Consider the following 26,437-nt stretch of genomic DNA (forward strand, 5'->3'; position numbering starts at 1 on the left):
ATTGCTTGGAAACACACATGATCATATAAAAATTATTTTTATTAAAATAGAAAAGCTTTCCAGTATATTGCATTGAAAACATTTATACAGAAAAAAGCAATTGCAACAAACATGCTACATTAGCATTTAGATATTCTGAAAGGTTTAAGTGCCCACTTTTCAACATTTTGGTATAGTAAGGATATCCCTATGTATTTCAGAGGATACATATAATACTGAAAAAAAATACTTCATGTAAAATCCAAGTCCAGGTGCATACAAAGAAGAAATATTACATTGAATAGCTTATTTCAAACTGTGAAACAACATTCAAAGTATTCAATTTCTTAGACAACATGCAAACATTTTAATACTCAACTTGACATTTTTAAATATATAAATCACAATTCTTTATAGTTCTATGTCCAAAAAGAAAATCAGACAGAACATTTATCTACATTGTGCATATCACAAAAAGCAAATGTGTTTTCATGAATGAAAAGTACTGGTTTAACACACATGATTGTCATTTTACAAATATGGCTGTTCACCTTCTTCATAATAAAATAGAAAATATCATGTATTATTTATATGAATACTAATTATTTCACTTTTTGGCAACTATATATGTAGCAGCAATTGGTTTAAAGATTGATATTTAAAAACTATAAATTTCACTCAGACAAATACCAAAAAATATATATCTGGTTACTTTTAATATAAAATTGCAGGATGCTTTGATGTGATGTAACTTCTCCCTTTCGCAAAAGTCACAGACACAAATCAATGACATTGAGACGTCACTCACAACATATAAGGATATGAGTGTCATTTAGCTTTTTTTTTTGCTTAACACAATAGATGGGGTCTTGAATTAAATTTTGGTAAATTAATTTAAATTTGCCTGATACTTTACATGACAATTTCAAAGATGCTTTATTTTTATTTCATACTCTCTAATAGCAGTGGCTGTTCCCTGGGACCCCTAGGTTCTAGACAGATAATTATCTATAAACAAAAACAAACACCAGCGAAACCTTAATACTTACAGGACTTCTGAAATGAAATTTCTATGATATGACCCCAATAGTAAACTCAGTTAAAAAGTGATCAGTCATCTCACTTATTGGTGAATTAAATTGGCCTTATGGTGGGGGACCTTTCTAATGAGCAAAATGTAAATCTTAAGGCAGTGATCTACCAGAGAGAGACATCCTCTTTTCATTTGGATTTTAACACTTGTAAAAACAAAACTATGCATACTGGCAGACTAAAAAAAAAAAAAAAATACTGTGTGGTGAATAGAGGTGACATGTGCTTTTACTTGGCCACAATTCAACAACAAACCAGCAGTTCTGAATGTCTTTCACAAGGTAGAAAGTTAGGTGGAGGAACACTTTGCACCTTTCCTGGGCAGTCAGTGGTGTGTCCACAGCAAGTGCAAGGCAAGGCCCAGGCTGAGGACAAGGAGAAAAGAGTGGCGGGGAGGCTTGGCCACAATGCCGGCCGATGGCACACTGCTGGAGACTTGTACTTGGGAAATGATGAGGGCAGAGAGAGGGACATGGGACGCCAGAGTAGGACTGTCAGAGTTGATAAGGGACTCAATCTTCTCTGCTTCTTTATTGCAGGCTTCAATCTGGGAGGGGCAAATAAAATTCTTTTAATATAAGAGCACAGAACCTATGAAAAGGTCAAGTCAAAAGTCCCCATATATCCCCAGAATACTGTGGCCTGGGAAGAAATTGCTTTCTCTTTGTTGTTCTTTCCTTGGCCAAAGTAACATCTTATTATAGTCAATATATGTATGTATGTGTATATATATAATTTTTTTTTTTTTTTTGAGACAGAGTCTCACTATGTCACTCTCGGTAGAGTGCCATCATGTCACAGCTCACAGCAACCTCAAACTCTTGGGCTTAGGCGATTCTCTTGCCTCAGCCTCCTGAGTAGCTGGGACTACAGGTGCCGGCCACAACGCCCAGATATTTTTTGGTTGCAGTAGTTGCTGTTTAGTAGGCCGGGGCTGGGCTTGAATCCACCTGCTTCAGTGTATGTGGCCGGCCCTCTACTCACTGAGCTATGGGCACTGAGCCTATAGTCAACTTATTAAATAAACACAACAGCATTAATAGGAATCAAACCAGAAAAGAAATGATCCACAACGTTACTGTTCTCATCAATCAACTGTTTTCATTTTGCACAATCCAGTGCAAAATGGATTACCCACCTTTAGACAGTATTATAGAGAATGCACTTTCCTTTTTTTGAGACAAAGTCTAACTCTGTCACCCAGGCTAGAGTGCCATGGCATCATCATAGCTCACAGCAACCTCAAAGTTCTGGGCTCAAGCAATCTTTCTCCCTCAGCCTCTTGAATAGCTGGGACTACGGGCATCCACCACAATACCCAGCCATTTTTTTTTTCTTATTTTTAGTAGGGACAGGGGTCTCACTTTTGCTCAGGCTAGTCTCGAACTCCTGAGCTCAAGCAATTCTCCTGCCAGAGTGCTGGGATTATAGGCATGAGCCATGGCACCCAGCTGGGAATGTACTTTCAATGCCATTTAAACATGGATAAAAACAGTTCCACTTAACCAGGTTTCTAACCATGGCAGTTCACAAACTGTTCGAATTCATCCCCTTCACTTGAGCCCTAATTTCTTTGATTCTGAACCTTAAGGCTGTATGAATGGTGTTCCAGATGTCTCCAGATTGTGAGGAAGAAAGAAAAATGGGTCCTTCAGGATAATCTCTGATGGGATTCTCTTCCATAAGGGAGGGTAGCCCTCAGGAGACCAGAGTCTATTCTGGCTTTGTCACTGCATGACCTGTGCCAGTTACTTCCCTCCTTGGGCCTCTGTTGCCTCTTCTGCACGATGGGCGGATTGGATTCCATGATTTCTCAGACCCCTTCCACCTCTGCCCACTCTCGGGTCAAAGTAGGTTAAGTTGTCTCCTCCCCTGACTCCTCTGCATTCTGCTATCAACGTGAACGAGGTCTCAGCAGCCTGGCAGTGTACTCGGCCCTTCAGAGACAGCCTTGCTTCTCTCCCTCCTTCCCTGCTGAACCCCTGATCCTTCTCCACTCCTGGTTTGTGCCCACTCCCTCCCCCCCGATCCACCAAACTTGAGAGTGACAAGATGGCTGTACAACATGTGCTGAACCCACCTGCAGAGCTTTTGGATGGTGATCAACAGGAATGATCAGGATCACAATTTCTGATTCAATGCTGAAGTATCCAAATACATCACACTGTGGGACAGACACGTGCATGCGGATTTTCTGAAGTATTTCCAAAACTGTTATTGGCTTTTTATTTGTCACCTAGAAAGAGAAAATATTCTATTACCTGAAAAATAGAAGAATTTCCTACTATTGCCTAAGCTACATTATTTCAGGGCTACCAGCTGAGGCAGCTCTTTTGACTAAGGAGCCCTCAACACAAGGCCCTGACATGGCTCGACTTGGCCAAGTTCTAAATCTCCAGAGTCCATTTCGATGGGGTTTTGCCTGACTGTGGAGCTTTGCAGCAAGATAAACATTGTCCCCAGAAGGGCTTTTTAAAAAAAGTACCTGAGTTAGAGACCACAGGGTAATTAAAGTCTTCCTGTAAAAGTTCAGATGTTTTAATCAAATGGGGATAAGTATCTAGGTAGTATCACATGATGGCTGCTACATTTCTGGAGACTGTCTTCACAAAAGGGAGCAGCAATGGTGAGAATACAGAAATGGAAAGGAGCCACCTATGCAGGTGGGACAGGCTCTGCACGTTCTCCTCAGGAGGCGCAGGGACTGGTGTGAGGAGCGGTGACTTGAAACCACCTGGGCATCCACAAGTCTCCTGCTACTGGCTATGTGGCTCTGCCTGCAGCCGTTGCTAATGCCCACTGTGCCACCGATGCCCATTGTGTCACCAACGCCCACTGTGCCACCGATGCCCATTGTGTCACCAACGCCCACTGTGCCCCCTGATGCCCACTGTGTACCAATGCCCACTGATGTCCACTGTGCCACCGATGCCCACTGTGCCACTGATGCCCATTGTGTCACCAACGCCCACTGTGCCCCCGATGCCCACTGTGTACCAATGCCCACTGATGTCCACTGAGCCACCGATGCCCACTGTGCCACCGATGCCCACTGTGCCACCAATGCCCACTGTGCCACCGATGCCCACTGTGTACCAACGCCCACTGTGCCACCGATGCCCACTGTGCCACCGATGCCCACTGTGTACCAACACCCACTGTGTCACCGACGCCCACTGTGTCACCGACGCCCACTGTGCCACTGACGCCCACTGTGTCACCGATGCCCACTGTGCCACTGATGCCCACTGTGCCACCAATGCCCACTGTGTACCAACGCCCACTGTGTCACCAATGCCCACTGTGTCACCGATGCCCACTGTGTCACCGATGCCCACTGTGTACCAACGCCCACTGTGTCACCAATGCCCACTGTGTCACCAATGCCCACTGTGCCCCAATGCCCACTGTGCCACCGATGCCCACTGTGTCACCAATGTCCACTGTGCCACCGATGCCCACTGTGTACCAATGCCCACTGTGTCACCCATGCTCACTGTGCCACCGATGCCCACTGTGCCACTGATGCCCACTGTGCCACCAATGCCCACTGTGCCACCAATGTCCACTGTGTACCGATGCCCACTGTGCCACCGATGCCCACTGTGTCACCAATGTCCACTGTGTACCAACGCCCACTGTGCCACCGATGCCCACTGTGCCACCAATGCCCACTGTGCCACCGATGCCCACTGTGCCACCGATGCCCACTGTGTCACCAATGTCCACTGTGCCACCGATGCCCACTGTGTACCAACGCCCACTGTGTCACCGATGCTCACTGTGCCACCGATGCCCACTGTGCCCCAATGTCCACTGTGCCACCGATGCCCACTGTGCCACCGATGCCCACTGTGTACCAACGCCCACTGTGCCACCGATGCCCACTGTGCCACCGATGCCCACTGTGCCACCAATGCCCACTGTGCCACCGATGCCCACTGTGCCACCAATGTCCACTGTGCCACCGATGCCCACTGTGCCACCGATGCCCACTGTGCCACCGATGCCCACTGTGCCCCAATGCTCACGGTGCCACCGATGCTCACTGTGCCACTGATGGGCACTGTGCCACTGATGCTTACTGTGCCACCAGGGCCTTTTTCTAAGACAGGCTCAGACTGACAGTGACGTGCACAGCCAGGGTGTGGAGGGAAGGAGCTTGGGCTTGGGAGTCATCAACTGGGTGCAAACCCTAGTCCTATTGATTACAAACCGCAAGGCCTTGGACCAGTTTCTTTTCTGAAGATTAGTTTCTTCACCTATAAATGGGGATACATTCTACTTTGAAGCTTTCTGAGAGGTTTAATGATGAGGTTTCAACAGTACCTGACACCTTTAAAGCAATTTACCTTAGCAATGGTATCCAGTTTTTCTTTGTCAAATAAAACTCTTAACATCCCAGCACACAATGGGCAACAAGCACCTGTATAATAGAAACCATTTTATGAGTGTTCAGAATTAGAAAGGAGAATTCAAAATAGTTGGTGAAATGACCCCTTCATTTTGGGCTAGGAGAGCTATCGCTGACTTTCCTGATGACTGCCAACCTGGAGTCTTAATCTGTACATTTACTGTCCCTGGTGGCATCCTTCACCACTTCTCAGGCAGTGGTGCAGACAGCACACTGAGAGATCGCCTTCCAAGAGATGTGGGGCCTGATCCCTCTCTGCCTCAGAACTCACTGTGTGATCCTGGGCAAATGCTTTCCCTCGGCCTTGGTTTTCCTCTCTGTAAATAAGAAGCTGGTGTTTCAGTGGTTCCATTGGGTATTTGATTCAAATTTAACTTTTAAAATTATTTTAAACTATTAAAAAACCATAACAGAATATGGTATAATCAAACATAATTATACTGTTTTTAACACAACAGACAGCATTAACCAGTCCATGAGCAACTTCTCCAGCCCCAAGTTCTCCCCTCATTGTACTTGTTGCCACCTGACTTGGTACAGATTTGCATGGTAACTTGTGTTGCCTGTCACCTCCCTGGAACTTGGTCTCCTGAAAGAAAATGTCTTTATTTGCTCACTGCTGTGTCCCTAGTGCTTGGAAGAATGTTGGCATGCAGTGGAAGTTGGGTAAAAGTTCCCACCCATTTGATGAATCAATGCGTGGAGGAATGAACTTGTTAGACTCTAGATTAATCTATTCTGTGAAGATTTAGAATTCTTTTGGTACTTCTGTTTAACTGAAGAGCATGAAATTGTAAGGTAAGCTGTTTAAAAAAACTATAACTACTGGGTGGTGCCTGTGGCTCAAAGGGGTAGGGTGCCGACCTCATACGCCAGAGGTGGCAGGTTCAAACCCAGCCCTGGCCAAAAACTGAACTCTGCCTCCCCCTCACAAAACTGTAACTACTTACAATAGCCTGTATGGAACAAGACTTTCCTGACTGTATGCACCCAAAACAATTCAATTAGATGCTAAGGCCAATCTAAAACAATGATTATATACCTTCAATTTCAGATGCTTGCATTCATCAAAACTAATGATTTGTTCTTTAATTACTAATCCATTATCCATTAACTTTATAATAAGTATTACACATTTAAAGTAATAATCTCAATTTGAGTAGTTACATACTATTTCATCTGTTTACATATTGGTGTTTGGTATTAAGATTTTGCTTGAAAAGAGGTTGCCATATTGTTTTATTATAAAATCACAGGACCAGATAATATAATCCACAGTTTTTTAAGGTCAACCCAGAGTAATACTAGTAATAGTAGACCCAGGTCTACTCAATATAAGGGTCTCTTCAAGAATTTTTGAAAAATTTAAATAGTCAACTCTCTTTTCAATGACTCACTCTCTGGCGGATGATAAACACATCTTTCCAATCCCAGCCCTGCCCACCCCAAAGTCTGCCAGCCTACCAGGTGGGATGATGGGTTTGCATCCGGTTGCTGAGAGTGAAGGACACTTCACAGAGGCACACTCGGTGACAGAGCTGTACTCTGAGAGGACCCCGACAGCCTGGCAGGGCCCATGGTAATCGACTGCCACGCGATCTGAGTAGGCAGCACACACGCTACGATAGGTCTCACCATTGTGCCCACAGATGGGCTCTGTGGCTCTGCAGAAGGGCTGAGGGCAAACAAATCACAGTTAGCCTGGAAACCTCTATGGTGCACCTTTCCCAGTCAAGACTACACAGCGTGACCCCTCATTTTCAGAAAGGAAAAAAGACAGGTGTAATTTGTGGGTACCCTCTTAAGCTCTTGAAGTCAGCTAAATGGGGGTGAGAGGAGAAATAGTTGTTTCTAGATTAACTGAAAAGATTACTTTCCTCAGCCTCTCTAGAATCTTGGGTACTCATTCCATGGGAACTGAGATGAGATAAAAGTCCCTAGACTCCCCTCTCTGGCCACCTCTCCCACCTCCTTCCAGACATCTATTAGTATCCCAGAAGTAAACAACATCAACTTCATGTACATCTGGGGGCCTTATCATTTCATTCTGAGTATGGAATAAGAGAAGAATGGAGAGGTTAGTGGGGCAGACAGACTCTGGACACATCAGGTAGGTTAGGAATAGATGAGAGAAAAGTCATAGCCTACTTGTTCCCTCTGGAACGAGGAGGAAGGGAAGACTGGGAATTCAGAGTGGATGGTATCAAAACAGTGGCACAGAGGCTTTGAGAGAAAACAAGCCCAGGCAGACAAGCTGAGGGGCTATTTCTAACCAGGAAGACTAAGAAAGGAAAAGCAATCATGGCAGGTGTTAGCTGACTATGGGCAGTGGATGCTGCCCCCAAAGATGGGCCCCAGGGAGAGGGGCTAACATAAAACCAGTCCTGCATGTGGGAAGCCTCAAAGGGTTTATAATTGGGACTTTTTTTTGCCTTTTTTTTTTTTTTTTTGAGACAGAGTCCCACTCAGTTGCCCTGGGGTTGAGTGCCATAGCATCACAGCTCACAGCAATTTCAAACTCTTGGACTCAAGCAATCCTCTCATCTCAGCCTTCTGTGTACTTGGGACTACAGGTGCCCACCCACAATTCCCAGCTAGTTTTTCTATTTTTAGTAGAGATGGGGTCTCGCTGTTGCTAGGCTGGTCTTGAACTCCTGAGCTCAAACAATCCATTTGCCTCGGCCTCCTAGAATTATAGATGTGAGCCAACGCACCTGACCCTTGGGATTTTTCTAAAACATAAATGCAGATTCCATAACCTAAAGACTGAAAGACAAGCTGATGTAAAAAGACATCTCAGAAAATTTCTGAGAGAACTTTTCAATCCCCTTTCAGTACCTCAGGAAGTGGGGACTGTGGTGGGAAGAGTGGGAAAACTCTTTCCTTGGCTGTTTCAACTCATAGTCTCCCTGCTTTATTTTCTAGTAGGGCCCGTAGAACTACAGGCAGTGAAAATGGTGTCGACCATGTTCGGGGTGTTAGACTTTAAATTCTTTTCCTAGGAGTGGGCTGTTTTTCACTCTCTATTCTTGCTTATACACTAGATGTGCAAAGGCACACATGCTAGCAAGGCAGCCTTCCAGAGTCAGGAGAAAGCTAGTCCTCATTTGCAGCAGAGGATTGGGTTCTTAGATTTGACAAGAGTCACAGAAGACCCTCAAGTGGTCTAACTGCTGATTCATCTGCAAAAAATCATAAACCAGTTTGATGTCTAATGTCCTTTGATTTGTTAGCCAAACCACTGTACCTGGCATGGGCCTCTGTAAGATGGGCTTTTTCCTCTTTGGTATAAAGTGCAGAGATTGCTATGCTCCATGTGGTCTGTGTCACAAACAGGATCGCGGACCTGGTCACAGGCGAGCTGTCTCGGCACACACTCATATTGGTTACATCCAAATTTATCAAAAGTTGTCAGGCACACTTGTGGTTTGGGTATGCATCTGAAAAAGATGAATGCAGCACTGTGAACCAACATAGGGAGGGGCTACTGTGGGACCAGCACAGCACTGGACGTGGGGCAGGAGGCTGAGGAGAAAGCAAGAAATGAATCGGAATAGTCCCGACCCAAAGAGCTTATGCAGAGAGGGATAATCAAGTCTGCATATAAAGTAGCCCATAAGGAAGGAAATGACATGCAAAATGCTCCTGGAGGTGAGTCATTCTGACTGGGGAGCCTGGAGAAGGTGTCAGGAAGAGATGGTGTTTGGTGGGAGCCTGGAGAGAGCAGCCATGAACACTAGTGTGATGCTCAAGGAATATGGCGCAGAGGAGATGGCAGGTGACTATGAGGGCAGGAGCAAAAGGTGCACACACAGGGCAGAAGGGCCATGATATGAGGCCAAGCAGTGGGTTGGGGTCCGATGGTGGAGGTCTTGTAGTAAATAACAAATGAAATATTTTCAGGTACTTAATTTTGGCCAATATAAGTCCACCTTAAGCAAAGGCTACACTCTATATCCTAAAAAATTCATATTTCTGTGCCTATAAGAGTGAGGAGCTGATACTGGCTGGCTGCAAATCCCAGAGAGAGTGTCCCCATGAAGCTGACCTTTCCTAGCAATATCTGGATTTTGCTTCATTCTCAATTCCTGATCTCCTTCAGAGGGGTTAGGGATGATGGTTATTTTCTTTGCCAGATATTTCTGTTTTCTTAATTTTTATAAAGGGTATATATACATAACTTTGTATAAGAAGACTTATGAAAATGTTTAGTTTTCTCTGAGTATTTGAAGTTAATAAGATATACAAATATTAGTCTGTAAAACAAAAGGGAAAGACTATAGTAGCTAAGGCCAGGCATGGCCACTCACACCTGTAATCCTAGTACTTTGGAAGGCCAAGGCCGCTGGATTGCCTGAGCTCAGGAAAGATCCTGTCTCTACTAAAATAGAAAAAACTAGCTGGGCATTATGGTAGGTGTCTATAATCTCAGCTACTCAGGAGGCTGAGGCAAGAGGACTACTTGAGCCCAAGGGTTGAAGTTGCTGTGAGCTATGATGACACTGCAGCACTCTACCCAGAGTGACAGAGTGAGACTCTGTCTCCAAAAAAGTATATATATATATAAATGTACTTATATTTATATATACTTTAATATATTTAGGTAAATATACTTATATTTATATTATATACATACTTATATGTAAGTATATAAAAGAGAGAGAGGCGAGTGTTATTTTAATTCCAAGGAAATTAACTTATACTTTTTTTTTTTTATTTTTTTTTTATTTTTTTTTGGCTTTTTTATTTTATTTCGTTGCTTATTTTTTATTTCTTCACTTTTTTTTTTTTTTTTTTTTGTTGAGACAGGGTCCCACCCTATGCCCCTGAGCAGAGTGCAGTGGGCGTGGTAGCTCACCACAACCTCAGACTCGGGCTGCGGGCACCCCGCTGCCTCAGCCTCCGGAAGCCGCTGGGATTACAGGCGCTCGCCGCGGCGCCTGGCTGGGTTTTTCCATTTTTTTCACGAGTCGGGGTCTCACTGTCGCTCAGGCGAGTCACGAACTCCTGAGCTCAAGCGATTCTCCCTCCTCAGCCTCCCACAGTGCTGGGATTACAGGCGTGAGCCACCGCGCCCGGCAACTTATACTTTTTTAAGGGATAACCTCCTGCACTGAAATCACCATCACCATGTATGGTTTGCCTTTTCAGATGTGATCTGAAATTAGAATGCACTTAGTTATAGTTTTATAAAAATTTAAGGTGGGTTAAGAGAAACAATGAAAAAGAATATTTAGACCTTCATTGCCTACTAATATGCAAGGGGTAACAACCAGGAAAATCAGGGGAAATTTAGTAATTTGGGGAGAGAAAACTTGATCAATCTGAGCATATGGAAATAAAAGGATCATCAAAAAGGCAAGAATCTGGGGGCAAATGAAAGAGAACATGAGCAGGGCAGGGACTTGGTCTGTCTTCCTCATTGCTGTGCCCTAATGTTTAGAGAAACAACTCAGACGTCCATAAATACTTGATGAATGAAGACAACTTTTTCTATTTAAATAATTAATTTTTTTTGAACAGATAATACAAGCCCACAGTGAGACAAAGGTATAAAACAGTATGTAGTGAAAAAGAAAGCTCCTTCCTCTTGGATTCCAGATACCTAGTTCCCTTTCCCAGAGGCAACCACTATTGCCAATTTCTTATTTATTCTTCCAGAGACATTTTATGTAAGTAAAAGACTTTATAGATGTGGATCCAAAGAATATATGCATTTGAAACTGTAAATCTGGCCAAATTTCCCTCTGTAAAGGATGTACCAAATCCTCCTTCAGTCCCTTCTTGTATGAAACTAGCTGATTCCCTATGTTATCAAATGTTTTATCTTTGCCTATCTGATAGATAAAAAATGGTGTACAATTGAAGTTTTAATTTAATTTACATTTCCCCTAATATGAGAAAGGTTAAACATTATGGCAGACTGGCCAGATGTTTATCAAATTCATTTAATTTCTTCTTGTGTACATATTTAGATTACATTTCCTAATCTTCCATTGTGGCCAACTGACTGAGTTCTTGACAGTAAATGTGGATGGAAGTCGTGATAAATGTCACTTTTAGACCTGGCCCATAAAAGTTTCTCAAGAACAACCCCCATTATCTCGCTTCTCTTATCTGCTGTCCAGATGCAGAGAGAGGTGCATGAGGCTGTAGGAGTTGGCAGAGTCACTATATGGAAGGACTCCTTGGGTGTGAATGGTGGAAAGCCAGCTGCTGAATACTCAAGTAGATTTTACTGGATCCACTATGTGAAAGTACTGATATTTGGGGGTTTGTATACTAGAGTTACTAACCCTAACAAACTGAAGTACCTTTTGAAGTATTTAATAATCATTTGTATTTCTTTTTTTGTTTATGTACTGGGTCCATTTTTCTGTTAGGTTATTGACCTTTGCCCATTTTTTATATAAAGCTGATCTTTTTCATATTGACTTGCAGAAGTTTTTTGTATTATAAGGACTTAGGCCTTCTTCTGCTGTATTTTTCCCAATTTGTCATTTATTAATCTGTTACCAGACAAATTTACCACGGAAAATTTTGATTTTCAAGTAGCTCAATTTTTCAATCTTTTCTATTAGTTTTGTATCACACCCAGAAAGGCTTTTCCACTTTGAGATTTCTTTTTATTGTTTTTCTCTTTCCCTTCTATACATCTCTCCCTTTCCTCCCTTCTTCTCTTCATCCTTTCTTTCCTTCTTTCCCAGACAGGGTCTTGCTACATTGGTAAGGCTGGTCCTACCACAGACTCCCAAAGCGCTGGAATTACAGGCTTGAACCACGGCACCTGACCTATTTTTATTGCTTTATTATAAAAACAAGACGACCTTATTCAGAAAGGCTCACCAATAGAGAAAACAAAGGCCAAAACAACCCTCAATTCTACCTCCCAACACAATCTGTATTATCCTTTCAGCTTATTTCTTAAGCATGACATCCTGTCTTCTTTTCACAGAAATTTTCTTGGCTCAGTTTTTTATTGGATAAACGGCAGATGGGTGACTAATTTTTAGCCATTTCTTTTAACACGTTTCTTTTTAACACCCCCCTTTTTCTCTATTGTAACAGGTTTTAAGGATAAAGAAGCAATTGGTTATTCTCCACAAAATCCTTCATAAGGAAAGGATTGTGGTATTGAAACGTGTCCTGTTGGGTCTCTGAGGCAGCCAGTGAAAACTCCAGTTCTAGAAGGCTGCAATCTAAGGGAGTCAGCAAGACACATGCCCTGGTGGTCACCACATATAGAAATTTCTTATATACATATATAGAAAAATTTTTTCCAACTATTACTTTATTTATATTATTAGTATGTTTAAGTTACATGGAAAAAAGACAACCAAACAGTTCTGCCCATTTCAGAAAAGTTTCCTTTCAACACCAATTATGTGGTGACAAATAACTAGGAATGTTGACATCTTTGGGTCACAACTGACAAGGAAGAATGGGCTATAGTGCTACGGGTCATCTCCAAAAAGAATATGGCACACCGGCCAGCACAAGCCATGCTCACACTGAGCCTTTAGAGGTGGGCACAGATTTGGATCATTAAGGTCCTCCGAGCTCAGTGAGGAACCGCAGCCAAAGGAGCTTAGGACAAATAATTTCAAATAGTACTGAAGTTATGTTTCCAGAAGTTTCTCATGTCTAATTCCTAAAAGGGAGGCATATAAGTAAAAGACAATTTCCTTTGACTACCAGGCACAAATAACTACTAATAAGAATACAGCTTTTCCTCTTCATCTGCTCCCTCTTCTTACATTGCACTTTGTGTTTCAGTCTTACAGAACAAAGTTCCCAACAGACACCATATTCTCTCCTCATTTTCCCTGGCTATGGTATATTCCAGTTATACCGTCTGCCTTCACCAACTCTGCCTTTCCCTGATGCATTCCTAGCCTGCAGTCTCCTACTCTTCTTTCCAGATTCAGCTGAGAACCACAAACTCTGAGGGCTTTCCCAGGCCCTGCGTTCCGCACTTACGGGCTCCCAGTCTTAGCACCTTATCAGGCAGCTCTACGTGGCTCTCTTTCCCCTCCAGACTCCAAACTTTTCAGGGCAGGGACCGCTTCTTAATTTACCTTTACTTTCACTATCTGGTACATGGTAGATACTTCATAAATACTGATCTTTGGTTGAAAAAAATAAGCCATTTGACTTACCTTTGATTTTTTGGGCAGGGGTTAGGATTACATGGATCCTTTGAGATGCATGATCCAAACTCAAACTGATGGTCTTGGAGACCCACACAGCGTGCAATGCAGGCACTGGGGTAAGTGCGTCCATTCTGCCCACAAACAGGGACAAACTGATCTGCACAGTTACAGGGCAGACCTGAAGAGAGAAAATAGTCTAAAAAACATGTGCTTGGATAGTGCCTTTCCCCCCATATTTTCTTAATTAAGACAAACCCTTAACAATCATGTAAAGGTCTCACATTAAAATAGAATTATAAATTAAGCTGGAAAAAAGCTTCTCTCCAAGCTGATAGGATTTCTGAAGGCAGCGATGCTCCAGGAGCCCTTTGTCTGCAAGATGGCTTTCCCTGTGCTTTTCCTCTATTGCCAGCTAATAGTGGGCCTCCGGACCTCAATCCCAGGCACAGACCTCTATGAACAAGGCTCGCAAAGTTAATCATGTTTCTTCTTATTGGCACACAAAGTCTAGAACTTAGATGTTTGAAGTCTGGCTTGGGATACTTCTTGAAAGTTAAATGGCAACACCAAAAATAAGATACAGCAAAAATTCCTCCTTGCATAGGTTCCTTTCACTCTTATCTTCTTAGGGATGGGGAAGAACAAGAAGGTAACCTGGAAAATTATTGTAATTTTAAGACTTACTAATTTTTATGAATGCCTCCCTCTGGGCCATGTTTGGACTAGGAACACGGAGTCCCAAGAAATGTAGTCTGATTTTGAGACAGTAAAATTCCATAGAGTCTACTGGCTTAAAAGTCATTGACTTAATTTATCCCAGGACACCAGGAACCTCACGCTACAGGGAATAAGAGTCTTACTAGTTGTAAAGGTATCTTCCAAAACCATTTAGATGTTAACAACAACAAAAAAATCTTCCTGAAAATCTTTAGCTTTCTCTTTATCCCCATATCTCTCTCTGATTTCTCTAATCAGAATGATAATTATCCTCTTATAGCAGAACAAAGAATAATAATAAAAGATGGTAATAATAATAAAGCAGTAAAATCTGTACTGATCGGAGTACAGAGAGGATGGTGTAGAGATGGCCTACTTCCACTTCCTCACCAGTTTGCTGTTCAATTCTTATCTCTGATCTCCTTTTGATTTGCATGGTTGAAGGTATAAGGTTGGTAAATCCTCATTCTCTTCTCCCCCACCTAATGCCCACTCCTCTACGTGTGTAACACTAACTCCAGGGAAAGAAGAATCAGGTTGTCACTGCAGCAGCAAGACAAGGGTGCAAGGGCAGCTACCTAGTACCTCTGTACTCAGAACCACAGGTATTTCAGATCTGGGCAAAAGCCCATACCAAGAGATACCAGTAGATTACACTATTGCTCTTGGTAACTATAGGTTTACAAGAGAAAAGTGTCCTATCTTGCCGCCTTTTCATTTACTGTAGCTGGTGTGAGCAGAATACTAGCAGCAAAGCATAGGAAAGTCAAGAAAGTAGTATTCTGAGATATTATCATTTGTGGGAATCCAGCTGAACCAGTAACCAATGCAGGCCAAGAAGAAGGTGTTTCTTGAGAAGAAAACTGAGAAAATACATGGACATTTTAGATCATAATAGGAGGGGTAAATGGGATATTTTATCAGGTAGAAAACTTTACTTTAATTACAACCATGCCAATCACTAGCTCTGTTCTTTTTGACTCATGGAATTCCAGACTATCAAGGCTAGAAGGACCCTAAGAAACCATTTAGTTTAGTGCTTTGAATTCAGAGAAGACAAAACTGAGATCCAGAGAGGGAACGTATCTCGCCCTCAGATTCTGCCTTTGTTTTACCACGTACCTCTACGGTTAAGACAAGACCAGAAAAGCTGCCTCAAAAGGAAAAATGTGTGCAACAGAATAAGGGCCCCCCAGGATGGCCTCTGGGTGACCACAGTCACCTGTGAAGGTGCGACGGTCATCTTCTGAACTATGCTCGCTGAGGCAGAGGCGGGTAGAACACACCAAATTACCAGCAAAACAAGAACAGACATTGCAGTCGATACTAAAGGATGTTCCATGACCTGAGAGAAAGGGAAAGAAAATGTTGATCTATATCATGCCTTAACAAATAAATCATATATTAAAATTTCAATAGTTTAAAATTATTTATTTATTTATTCATTTTTTTTGAGACAGAGTCTCACTATGTTGCCCTTGGTAGATACCTTGGTAGAGTGCTGTGGCGTCACAGCTCACAGCAACCTCAAACTCTTGGGCTCAAGTGATTCTCTTGCCTCAGCCTCCCAAGTAGCTGGGACTACAGACACCCGCCCCAATAGCCTGGCTATTAGTTTACAAATTTTTTTTTTTTTTTTTTGGTAGAGACAGAGTTTCACTTTATTGTCTTCGGTAGAGTGCCGTGGCGTCACACAGCTCACAGCAACCTCCAACTCCTGGGCTTAGGCAATTCTCCTGCCTCAGCCTCCCAAGTAGCTGGGACTACAGGCGCTCGCCACAACGCCCGGCTATTTTTTGTTGCAGTTTGGCCGGGGCTGGGTTTGAACCCGCCACCCTCGGCATATGGGGCTGGCGCCCTGCTCACTGAGCCACAGGTGCCGCCCCAGTTTACAAATTTTTAAAATGGAAATTCTTGAAAGATGACTTCTGAATACCCAAGGAGTTAAGTCTGTGATATTTATATTTTCGTATTTACTCCCCACCCTATTTTCCAAGCCCCTCATATGCTAGTCTCACCAGCCTGTTCCCTTTTCTCTAAGAATGTTTCTGGCTGTCCCTTCTGCCAGGAATGCTCATCTCTCCAGGGCCAGAATTAATGCCATCTCTGGACCAAACACCCTCCCATGTCCTGGCAGGAATAACTAGCTCCCAGAAGAGCACTTGGTCAGCAACTTTTTGTGGCTCCAATGCTCTCCCATCTTATCATGTAAAGCAGGATATCACCCCCATCCCAACTTCAGCTCCATGAGGCACAAGTGTACTCTTTAGTACAGAATAGGCATTTAGTCAGTGAACATTACAGAAGGAATGAATTTATCCTCAGATATTTTCTGTGATGTACGGTACCTGCCCTCACATTTTAGCCAACTAAAATATGGACGAAGAAACAGATCCCTGACTTGCTCTATAGCAGATATTTGTAAACTCTTTAAGCCAAGAGCACTCACTCTCCTTTCTAATCAGATCTTACACAGTAGAGAAACCAAAAGCATAGAAAAGCTGAACTACTATGGTTGAAGTGGTTTGAGGGGGGACTAGAGGTGTCATAGCAGAGTGAACAGGTAGGGAGGAGGTACATCCTCAAAAGTGGAGCTCTCTCACAATTGTTTGAAGTCCTATATTGCCATGAACAGTTGCTGGAGCTACACAAAAGGAAGCAGTGGGAAAGCAAGACACTAAGAGCTTTAGGGAAGGTGGCCAAAGGGTGGTACTTTAAAACGTGCCCTTTACAAACCCCTAATGAACAGTGTCATTCCTGTCCCCATTTGCTTTCCACAATGTTAAAATCTGAGTTTCATTTCTGGTGTTGTGCGGGTGGGATGGTGTATGGTTGAGGAAGGGCACCTGTATTCAGGAACTTGCCTATGAAGGGTAAGGGCTTTGAAGTCAGATAGACTTGGAGCCACAGCCTGCCTTAGTCACTTACTAGCTGGGTGACCTCTTTGAGCATCAGCTTCCTCATCTATGCACTAGGGATAGTAATAATAATACCTATATCGAAGAGTAACTTGGAGGATTAAATGAGATAATGTAGAGCTAGACTCAGCATCATGCTTGGCACAATAAAATTCAGTAAATATGAATTAATTATTATAATTAGCCCCTTCTTGAGCGGGCTTCTCAGAGGGTTCATTAGAAGTCCTAGTGCTTGCCTATAACCTTAGCATGCTGGGAGGCCAAGGCGGGTGGATTGCTTGAGCTCTGGAGTTCAAGACCAGCCTAAGCAAGAGCAAAACCCCATCTCTAAACAATAGCTGGTTGTTGTGGTGGGTGCCTATAATCCCAGCTACTTGGGAGGTTGAGGCAAGAGGATTGCTTGTGCCCAAGAGTCTGAGTTTGCTGTGAGCTATGATGCCAGGGCACTCTACGGGGGGGCAAGAAAGTGAGATTCTGTCTCAAAAAAAAAAAAAAAACCAATAAAAAAGAAGACCTAGTGCTCTGTAGAGTTTGAAAAATACTGCCCTAGAGTACCTGATATGTAGACCTTACTCTCTGGTGAGAATCTATCCAATGTTCTTCCTACAAAGTAAAGATAACTTATGTCTTCTTCTTTTTTTTTTTTTTTTTTTTGAGACAGGGTCTCAGTATGTCACCCAGGCTAGTCTTGAACTCCTGGCCTCAAGTGATCCTCCTGCCTAAGCTTCCTGGGTAGTTGGGATTAAGGCATCACTACTCCTAGCCCAGTATTATATTAAAAACAAAAATAAATACAGTTTAAGACTCACTTTTTCTTTTTCCTCCAACAATACAAGACTTCTGGAGGTCTATACAGTGCATCTCCATACAGTTCTCTAAGAGTCCACTTTGTCCACACGAACAGATTTTATAACAACCAACTTCCCCTGCAGATGATGGCACCTGGATTAGTGTCCCTTGACGGACAATGAAATCAGATGCTTCTCCTAATTTGCAACCTGTACAAAAAGAAATTAGTTGAGAGAGATGGTCTTGTTCTATGACATTGATTTATGATATTGATATATACTTCACAAGTCTTACAGGTAATGTATATTCACAAAAGTCTTAGAGGTAATGTAATATTAATGATTACATAGTAGAACTTTCACCAAATTAAGGAATTGCTTTGATTTACTTGTCAAAAACATCCTCTCAAATGAAAATTCCATTTTATAGTGCAGTATAAAAATGCTGTAAGATATATATTAGAGACATGTAAGTATGTGTGTGTGATATACATATGTGTGTATGTGTATAATTTCTTTGGGCTAATCAAACATATTTAAAAATCACCAATATTTTTAAAATGGAATATAGAAACTGACAGTACTTTTAGAATAATCTTTGCCAGACAAACTTTTAGGAACAGAATATAAACATACCATAAATTCAAGGAAAAAACGAATATTTAGGTGAGCTTAAGAAGACTCCTTTTATATCTTATGTATTTTTATTTTATTATAAGGTGGGCTTTCTGAGTTTAACAAAACAAGAGAATTCTGAACTGAATTCCATATTTAAATAGCATCAATACAGTTGTTAACATTTTAAGTAACTATATCTTATTTTCTTGCCACAAAAAATATTGACCAAATTATGATGTAAAGAAAATACTATGTTGAAATTTACAACAGCCCAACAGTTCTAATTTTTTTTTTTTTTTTTTTTTTTTTAGAGACAGAGCATCATTTTATCGCCCTCGGTAGAGTGCCGTGGTGTCACAGCTCATAGCAACCTCCAACTCCTGGGCTTAGGCGACTCTCTTGCCTCAGCCTCTGGAGTAGCTGGGACTACAGGCACCTGCAACAACACCCAGCTATTTTTTTGGTTGCAGTTTGGCTGGGGCCGGGTTCGAACCGGCCACCCTTGGTGTATGGGGCCGGCGCCCTACCCACTGAGCCACAGGTGCCGCCCCCAATGGTTCTAATTTTAACAAGACTTCTTATGACTCTCTAGCTGATATATTATAGTATTATATAAATATTGCAGACGATCCTTAGAGACATCATGCTTATTTAATCTTTTGCTCCATTTTACTTTACAGATATCTTAAAATGTTAATTCTAACACGATAAAGAAATATTTTCATTTGGGAAATAGATAAAAAGAAGCAAAATGTTGCCACAACTATATTCTAAAGGGACTGACAGAGAGATAAAGACTATCAAAATTCCATGATATAAAAATCTTTTAGCCTTAAAATCATATGCATTTGAATATCGCATTAACCTTATGGAAGTAATTATACATCCTACTGAGTATGCTATTTCTCTATATACTAAAGGAAAGAAAAGACACAAATAATATACAGTACATTTTTAAAAACATTATAGCATGGAAGCAAAAGTACAAGTTACTAGTCTAAGCTTCTTTTTCTTTGTAGTCAAAAACCCTATAGCTCATTATGTGAGAGTCAGGTTTTAGATATAAATTCTTAGTTTACAATCTAAATGAGAATTGAAAATTACACGCATCTTTGTTTTTTTCTGATTACATAAATAATACATGTTTAATGGGAAAACTTCAAATATAACAGAAAAACATAATATAGAAAATAAAAAACCTTATAACCTCAATTCAAAGATAACCCCTAAAAAGAAAAAAGAGCACTGCCTATCCAGATTCGTCCCACACCTACACCCACCCCTACTTCTTACCTTGAACACAAGAATACGGAAGACAGGGGTCTCCAGATGGACATCCTTTTCGGTTCACTTCACAGAGCTCATTGGCTGGGCAAGGATTTGGGTTACACGGATGAGTCACTTCTTCCACAATGTTCCCTAAAGTACTTGGTTCTGAAAAAAACAAAACAGATTTGTTTAACCAACCTAAAAGAATAACAAAGGTCTATAAATTATCTGAATTATGGCTAGAATAAATGGTGTATGAGCATAAAGCAAGGCTTGGTTCTACTGAGCTATTAAAATATTCAGATTCTCTCATCATTTGTGAATTTTTCACAAACATACATTCATTCATTTATTGTGTACCTACAACATGCTGGACAAGTTCTAGGCCCTGGAGATATAGTGATGAACAAAACAGACAAGTCTTTAACACAGGGTCTACATCTGGTAGAGAAATAAATATACTATGTATGTGTATGTACAAATAAAAAATAAAGTCAGAAAATTATAAGAAATAAGTAGTACTAGAGGATAAAAAGTGATAGGAATATTTTGGGTAGGGTAGTTAAATGGATGCTTATGTCTAAGAGGGATAATTTATCATGGTATTATAAAATGGATCTCAAACCACGACTATACTATTTTAACTTCTGAAATCATGACTAAGGAATAGTGTCACTTAATGTAAACTATGTGTGATAGTGGGAGGTGTGGTGGCTCACCCCTATAAGCCTAGCACTCTGGGAGGCCAAGGCAAGAAAATTGCTTGAACAGTCATCTCATTCAAGGTTCATGTTTGTGGGGTGGCAGATATCCAAAAACTGGCCATTGCCTCAATTCAGACATCTTTGAGGGGCTTTCCCAACTTCAGAGCTTCCTCAAGGGATCAACTGAGATATATGTCAGGACTTTGATAGAGTTCAACTTCTTGCTCTGTCTATCCTGCTTCATTCTTTCACTCTCACTGGTCCTCATCTAGACACCACTGCCCAATAAATACACTTCCTGCTTGTATATTTCTATCACAGAGCTTGTTTCCTAGGAAACCTACACTGCATTGTTACCACTGTATGTTATTTAATGTATATAATATTTTGTATGGAAAATATATTTCATTATCCTTGTGCTTGGACATAAAAATTAACTCATGTAATAAAATTTGTCATTTGTTTCAATTAAAAAATACATTAAAAAAAAAAGAAAATCTCTTGAGCCCAATAGTCTGAGGTTGCTGTGAGCTATGTTGCCATGGCACTCTGTCTCAAAAAACAAAGTATGTGTGATATGTAAACAGAGTACCAAAATTCAAGCAAAAGCATTTCTTTAATTTTCCTTCCATTGACATGGTTCCCTTCTACACATATATATGACTGATGTAATAGAGTCTGACATTGTGATATATTAGTTTTGTTTACTTGATTTTAGGACAGACACAGATGCTAAGACAAACAGAGGCATAAGCTCATCTTGCTTAATCATTTCAAAAACAGAGAAGTTGATGCAGAAGTGATCTGTTCAAAGTTACAGAGGTTTAAATTCTAGTCTAATATTTTTTTGCTATATTAGTTACAAAAGTTAAGGGACATGGTATGTTGATTTTGAGAAAATATGGCATGTACTAGCACCCACTTTTCTCTTCCTGTTTACTAATAGATCTCTAATTTTACATACAGTAGCAATGAGGTCACAGCTAAAAAGATAATTTTTCCCAGTGCTCCGTACAACTAGGGGTCGCCAATGAGATTAAGGAGAAGTTGTTTGCTCTCCTCCCTTTTTACCACCTACAACAGGGGTGTCCAACTTCTTTTCCCTCTGCTGTACATTGGAAGGGTAAGAGCTGTCTTGGGCCACACATTAAATACATGAACACTAAGGAGAGCTGATTAGTAAAAAAAAAAAAGGTCTGTGCATACTTTTCATGATATCCGATGTCACAGATAAGAAAAAAGTCCTTGTTGGGTGGTGCGTGTGGCTCAAAGGAGTAGGGCGCCAGCCCCATATACTAGATGTGGCAGATTCAAACCTGGCCCCGGCCAAAAACTGCAAAAAAAAAAAAAAAAAAAGAAAAAGTCCTTGCAAAATCAGCATGTGGCCTGTGGGTCACAAGTTGGACATCCCTGATTTAGAATCTACCACCATTAATGTACACAGCTATGACTTAATAAAAAAAAAAGAATCTACCACCAAACTAGAATATGGTAGCTAGAACACCAACAGTTATGTTGTGATAAAGTATAATAAGTAATCTTGATGACTAAAATCAAGTGCCAAGGAAAGATAAAAGAAGGCTGGATTCCTAAGGGAGAAGCAAGCCACCATAACAGGCCTGGGCTATTTGTTTCTGGGCTTTCTTTTACTTTTATTTGTTGTTCTATTATTTGTTAATCCCATACATGAAAACTAAGCAAAGAGGCGGGGTCTTCGCCGTCTGCCTTTCCAGGCAGCTCAAAGCACTGATGCCCCCTGGTGGCAGCGCAAACATTTCCTTTATCTTAACTACTGAGTGTATCCGCGTTCCCTGGTTACTGATGTAGTCACCTCACTGCCAAGAAGCTCAACTCAAGGATCCCTCAATGAGATATCAATATACTCTTCTGGTTTTTGGCAGGAGTCTTTGGCAGGGAAAGGCCAAAGAAGTGAGATAAGTTCCATTTTCCTGTAGTAACCCAGACTGTCATTCTTTGTACTCTAGGGTAAGTCCAAGTCAATGCCTAGCTAAGGTCCACTGATATTTGGACAACAAATAGCTGAACTTTCCTAGGGGAAAGGGTGGGACATTCCACTTTCCAGTGATACTATGGCAAAGAGCCAGCAATTATGTAGAGCTGGTTATGTGAGAATGCTGGCCCCCTTTTCACTGATTGACAACAGTTCATACCTCCTCAGACTGATATGATAATCACTTCTGCTCACATATTTTAAGATAACAATTCTTTCCTGGGCCAAAAAAGCCAAGAAAAGAAGATAAGAGTCTGTGAGTGAGATGGTATCATTGAACCACATGTTCTCAACAGACAAATGCTCATTCAAAATAAGGAGCAAGGACAGAGATGGTAAAAAGAGCATTTGGCATCCAACCAAGAAATAAACAAAACCCCAAGAAACAAACGTACTGAGGTATGTATCTAAAGGTATACAATTCTCCAGGTCATCTGTGGGTGATAGAAGCTCACAAATACTTTCAGCTGTGTGGTCTTCAGGGAATTTGTTGTGGTCTCCACATTTTTTGAGGATCTCCACACAATCTGATCTTGAAAAGAAAAATGCACATACATTTAGGATTCAGGAAACCTTATATTGTCTAGTTAATATCGCTTGGGTTTCTAAAGGTTTCCAGAAAGTAAGTTTTCATAACATGTATCACATTAACTTCCATGTGAATTATAAACTATTTTTCAAGTTTTCACATTACTTTTTACATTACTAAGTTTCAAGTTTTTTTTTACACTGATTGCATTTGTTAAAGTCCCTCTTAAATTTTCAAGTTTTAAAATTACTTTTTTATTGATATATGTTTTAGGATCGTTTCCCAAATATTTATTCTTTTTTTGTAAGAAAACACCGTGGCCCCAAGGAAAAGATACTTTCGTTACTGTGGCAGTCAATGTGTTAACAATGTTTCCTAACTGACAAGGTTAAGCATGGCAAAAGAAAACAGGAGTCATAGTGGACCTCAGGTTGAATGAAAAATTCAAGGCATCCCCAACTTTCTCTTATCTGAGATCAAAGGCCTTGCCCAAATTTTATACTTATACTGTTACTATAATCAATGTGGCTTTTTACCATCATTGAAAGGAAATTAAATTAATCTGATTTGCTCTCTCCTTACTTTTTTTAAAAAAATATTTATTTAAATACTGAAATTATTACAACAATGAACTTACGTTAACGAAAGCTCCAATAATTTGTGAGCAGTTACAAACCCAGCATAAGCACGTGTAATATTGACATACTCTCACTTGGAGGGACTGTAGGCACGCCTTGCATTTTGTTAGCCAAGTGGAGGGGAAAGAAGCAGCCAGAGGAGTCCTTCAAAAAGGACAGGATTTGTTCGTGGTTTTGTGCACTTTTGATTTTTTTTTTCTTACTAATTTGATTTGAGTTCTGTGTAGATTCTGGATGTTAGTCCTTTGTCGGATGTATGGTTTTCGAATATTTTTTCCCATTCTGTATGTTGTCTAGTTACCCTGTTGATTATTTCCTTTGCTGGGTAGAAGCTTTTCAGTTTAACTAAGTACCATTTATTTATTTTTGTTGTCGCTATATTTGTGGTCTTACTCTAACACTCTTTGCCTCAGCCAATGTCCAAAAGAGTTTTTCAAATATTTTCTTCTAGAATTTTTATAGATTCAGGTCTTATATTTAACTTTTTAATCTATATTGAGGTGATTTTTTTTTTTTTCTGATGGTGAGAGATGGGGATCTAGTTTCATTCTTCCACATGTGGCTCTCCAATTTTCCCAGGACCATTTACTGAATAGAGCCTCCTCTCCTCAGGGTGTGTTGTTCTTTGCTGTTTCAAAAATCAGTTGGTTGTAGCAATATGGTTTTATTTCTGTGTTCTCTATTCCATTCCATTTATCCAGGTGTCTATCTTTAAACAAGTACTGTGTTGTTTTTGTTACTATAGCTTTGTAGTATAATTGGAAGTTAGGTAATGTGATGACTCTAGATTTATTTCTTTTGCTTAAAATCACTTCAGTTATTTGAGCTCTTTTTAGGTGCCATATGAAATTTAGGATTTTTTTTCTAGTTCTGTGAAAGAAGGATTTGGTACTTTGATGGGAATTGCCTTGAATCTGTAAATCACTTGAGGCAGTACAGGCATTGTAATAATATTGATTCTTCCAACCCATGAGTATGGGATGTTTTTCCATTTCGTGTGTGATCTATGATTTTTTTTATCAATGTTTTGTAGTTGTCCTTGTAGAGGTTGTTCTCTTCCTTGGTGAAATACATTCTTCAGTATTTTACTTTCAAAAATGTCTATTCTAAAGGCTACCTTCAATAGTAATTTTGCAGTCGCTGTCAAAATTTTATATACTCATAGCTTTAATATAGCAATTCTACTCTGAGGTTTCTATCTTAGAGAAATAGTCCCATACAAACATAGACACATGCCTATGCAGGGGAGGAAAAATTTTCTTCTCTACCACATTAGTTTATTGGCTGGGGCCCTGCAAATTAGACTAATGCTAGGCAGATTCACATGAGAAAAACAAACAATGTTATGAGCATGTGCATCACATATACATATGGGAGCTCTCACAGATGAGTAACTCAAAGGATGTTGGAACTTGGGCTTAGATAGTATCTAAACAAGAGCATAATAAATTTTAAGGGAGGGACAAAAAAAGGAAGAGGACTTTGAGTTTCTCTTGCAAACTGCAGGAAGGTAAATAAATGGGAGAACTAAGGGAAGACAAGTGCTGGTTAAGTTGGTTATGAGGAGTCCTTTGGTACAGTTTCCCAGCTGGTAAGGGTCTAGAGTTATCTCCAGTAATTAACTTGTGTCCTTCTTGGTAAAGAGAAGGGGGGGAACCTTCACAAATGTATGTCCTGTCTTCAGGCAAACAGGGGGAGAGCAGAGGACTTTTCTTATATCTGCATCTTCTCAATTGCCTTCAGCTCTTATCAAAATAATCAATATGCCAAAGTGGCATATTTTGAGGTGGCATATTCTCCTCCCCTTCATATTCAACAATGTTATTACAGCACTGTTCATAATAGGGCTAAATTGGATAAAGCCTAAATATACATCATATAGAAACTGATTAAACAAAGCATGGTATGTGCCCACCATGCAATACTCAGCTGTATCTAAAAAGAACAAAATAGATGATAAATATTGATATAAATATCAAAAAAATGAAAAAAGCACACTTCCCAATATTCAGTATGATTCCCTTTATGTCTAAAATCCAAACTATAGATATATTCTCTCCTTACTTTTAGGGCCTTATGCATCTTTGCTTGCTTGCCTCCTTCCCTTTTTTCTTTTCTCTTTTAAGTATCTTTTTAGTTATCAACATTAGTGTTTGGCCTGTAGCAACTGGAATGTCCATTACTTTAAGATTTTCTCAGTCTTCAATAAGGATTTGATTCCTCTTCTATAAGTTTCCTGGGCTAAGAGTCTATGTATTTCCTACCCATTGGCCTCTTGTATAAACACCCAGTAGTTTATACCTTGGTGTCTCCCCTACTCACGTTGTCTCCAGATCATGTCGGACAATAGATCTGGACTCTGTTTAAGGTTGAAATAATCTGAAATGACTCATCAAGTACCTACCAGCACTGAGCCACATACCAACAACTCAGGGAGTATTAACTTGGTGCTGGAAAATCTTTTGGAAAACAAGGCATTCAAAGAGCAGTTGACATAGGTTACTATGTAATTAAGTGCTTTTCCTTTTGGTTTTAATCACCATTGCAGCTCCTACCTTTACTTTATCCTAGATTTCCAAAGCAAACCATTCAAAATTATTTACTAAG

At 40.7% G+C, this 26,437-nt stretch overlaps 1 protein-coding gene across 1 annotated transcript in view; it reads right to left on the minus strand.

The window, feature by feature from the left end:
- Positions 1–18: 18 nt before the first annotated feature.
- The window catches only part of RECK (reversion inducing cysteine rich protein with kazal motifs), an 82,841-nt gene continuing 56,422 nt past the window's right edge, over positions 19–26,437 (minus strand). Inside the window, exons 12-21 of the mRNA XM_053568752.1 lie at positions 23,059–23,195; positions 19,973–20,113; positions 18,083–18,271; positions 15,578–15,700; positions 13,645–13,816; positions 8,733–8,925; positions 6,950–7,160; positions 5,424–5,497; positions 3,152–3,307; positions 19–1,618 (exon numbers count right to left, since the gene is read on the minus strand). Of these exons, the coding sequence (XP_053424727.1) occupies positions 1,397–1,618; positions 3,152–3,307; positions 5,424–5,497; positions 6,950–7,160; positions 8,733–8,925; positions 13,645–13,816; positions 15,578–15,700; positions 18,083–18,271; positions 19,973–20,113; positions 23,059–23,195 (1,618 nt within the window). The 3' untranslated portion in view covers positions 19–1,396. The remainder of the gene's footprint in view (positions 1,619–3,151; positions 3,308–5,423; positions 5,498–6,949; positions 7,161–8,732; positions 8,926–13,644; positions 13,817–15,577; positions 15,701–18,082; positions 18,272–19,972; positions 20,114–23,058; positions 23,196–26,437) is intronic.

The sequence above is a fragment of the Nycticebus coucang genome, chromosome 2 (genome assembly GCF_027406575.1).
Source record: "Nycticebus coucang isolate mNycCou1 chromosome 2, mNycCou1.pri, whole genome shotgun sequence".
In the NCBI taxonomy this organism is placed as follows: Eukaryota; Metazoa; Chordata; class Mammalia; order Primates; family Lorisidae; genus Nycticebus; species Nycticebus coucang.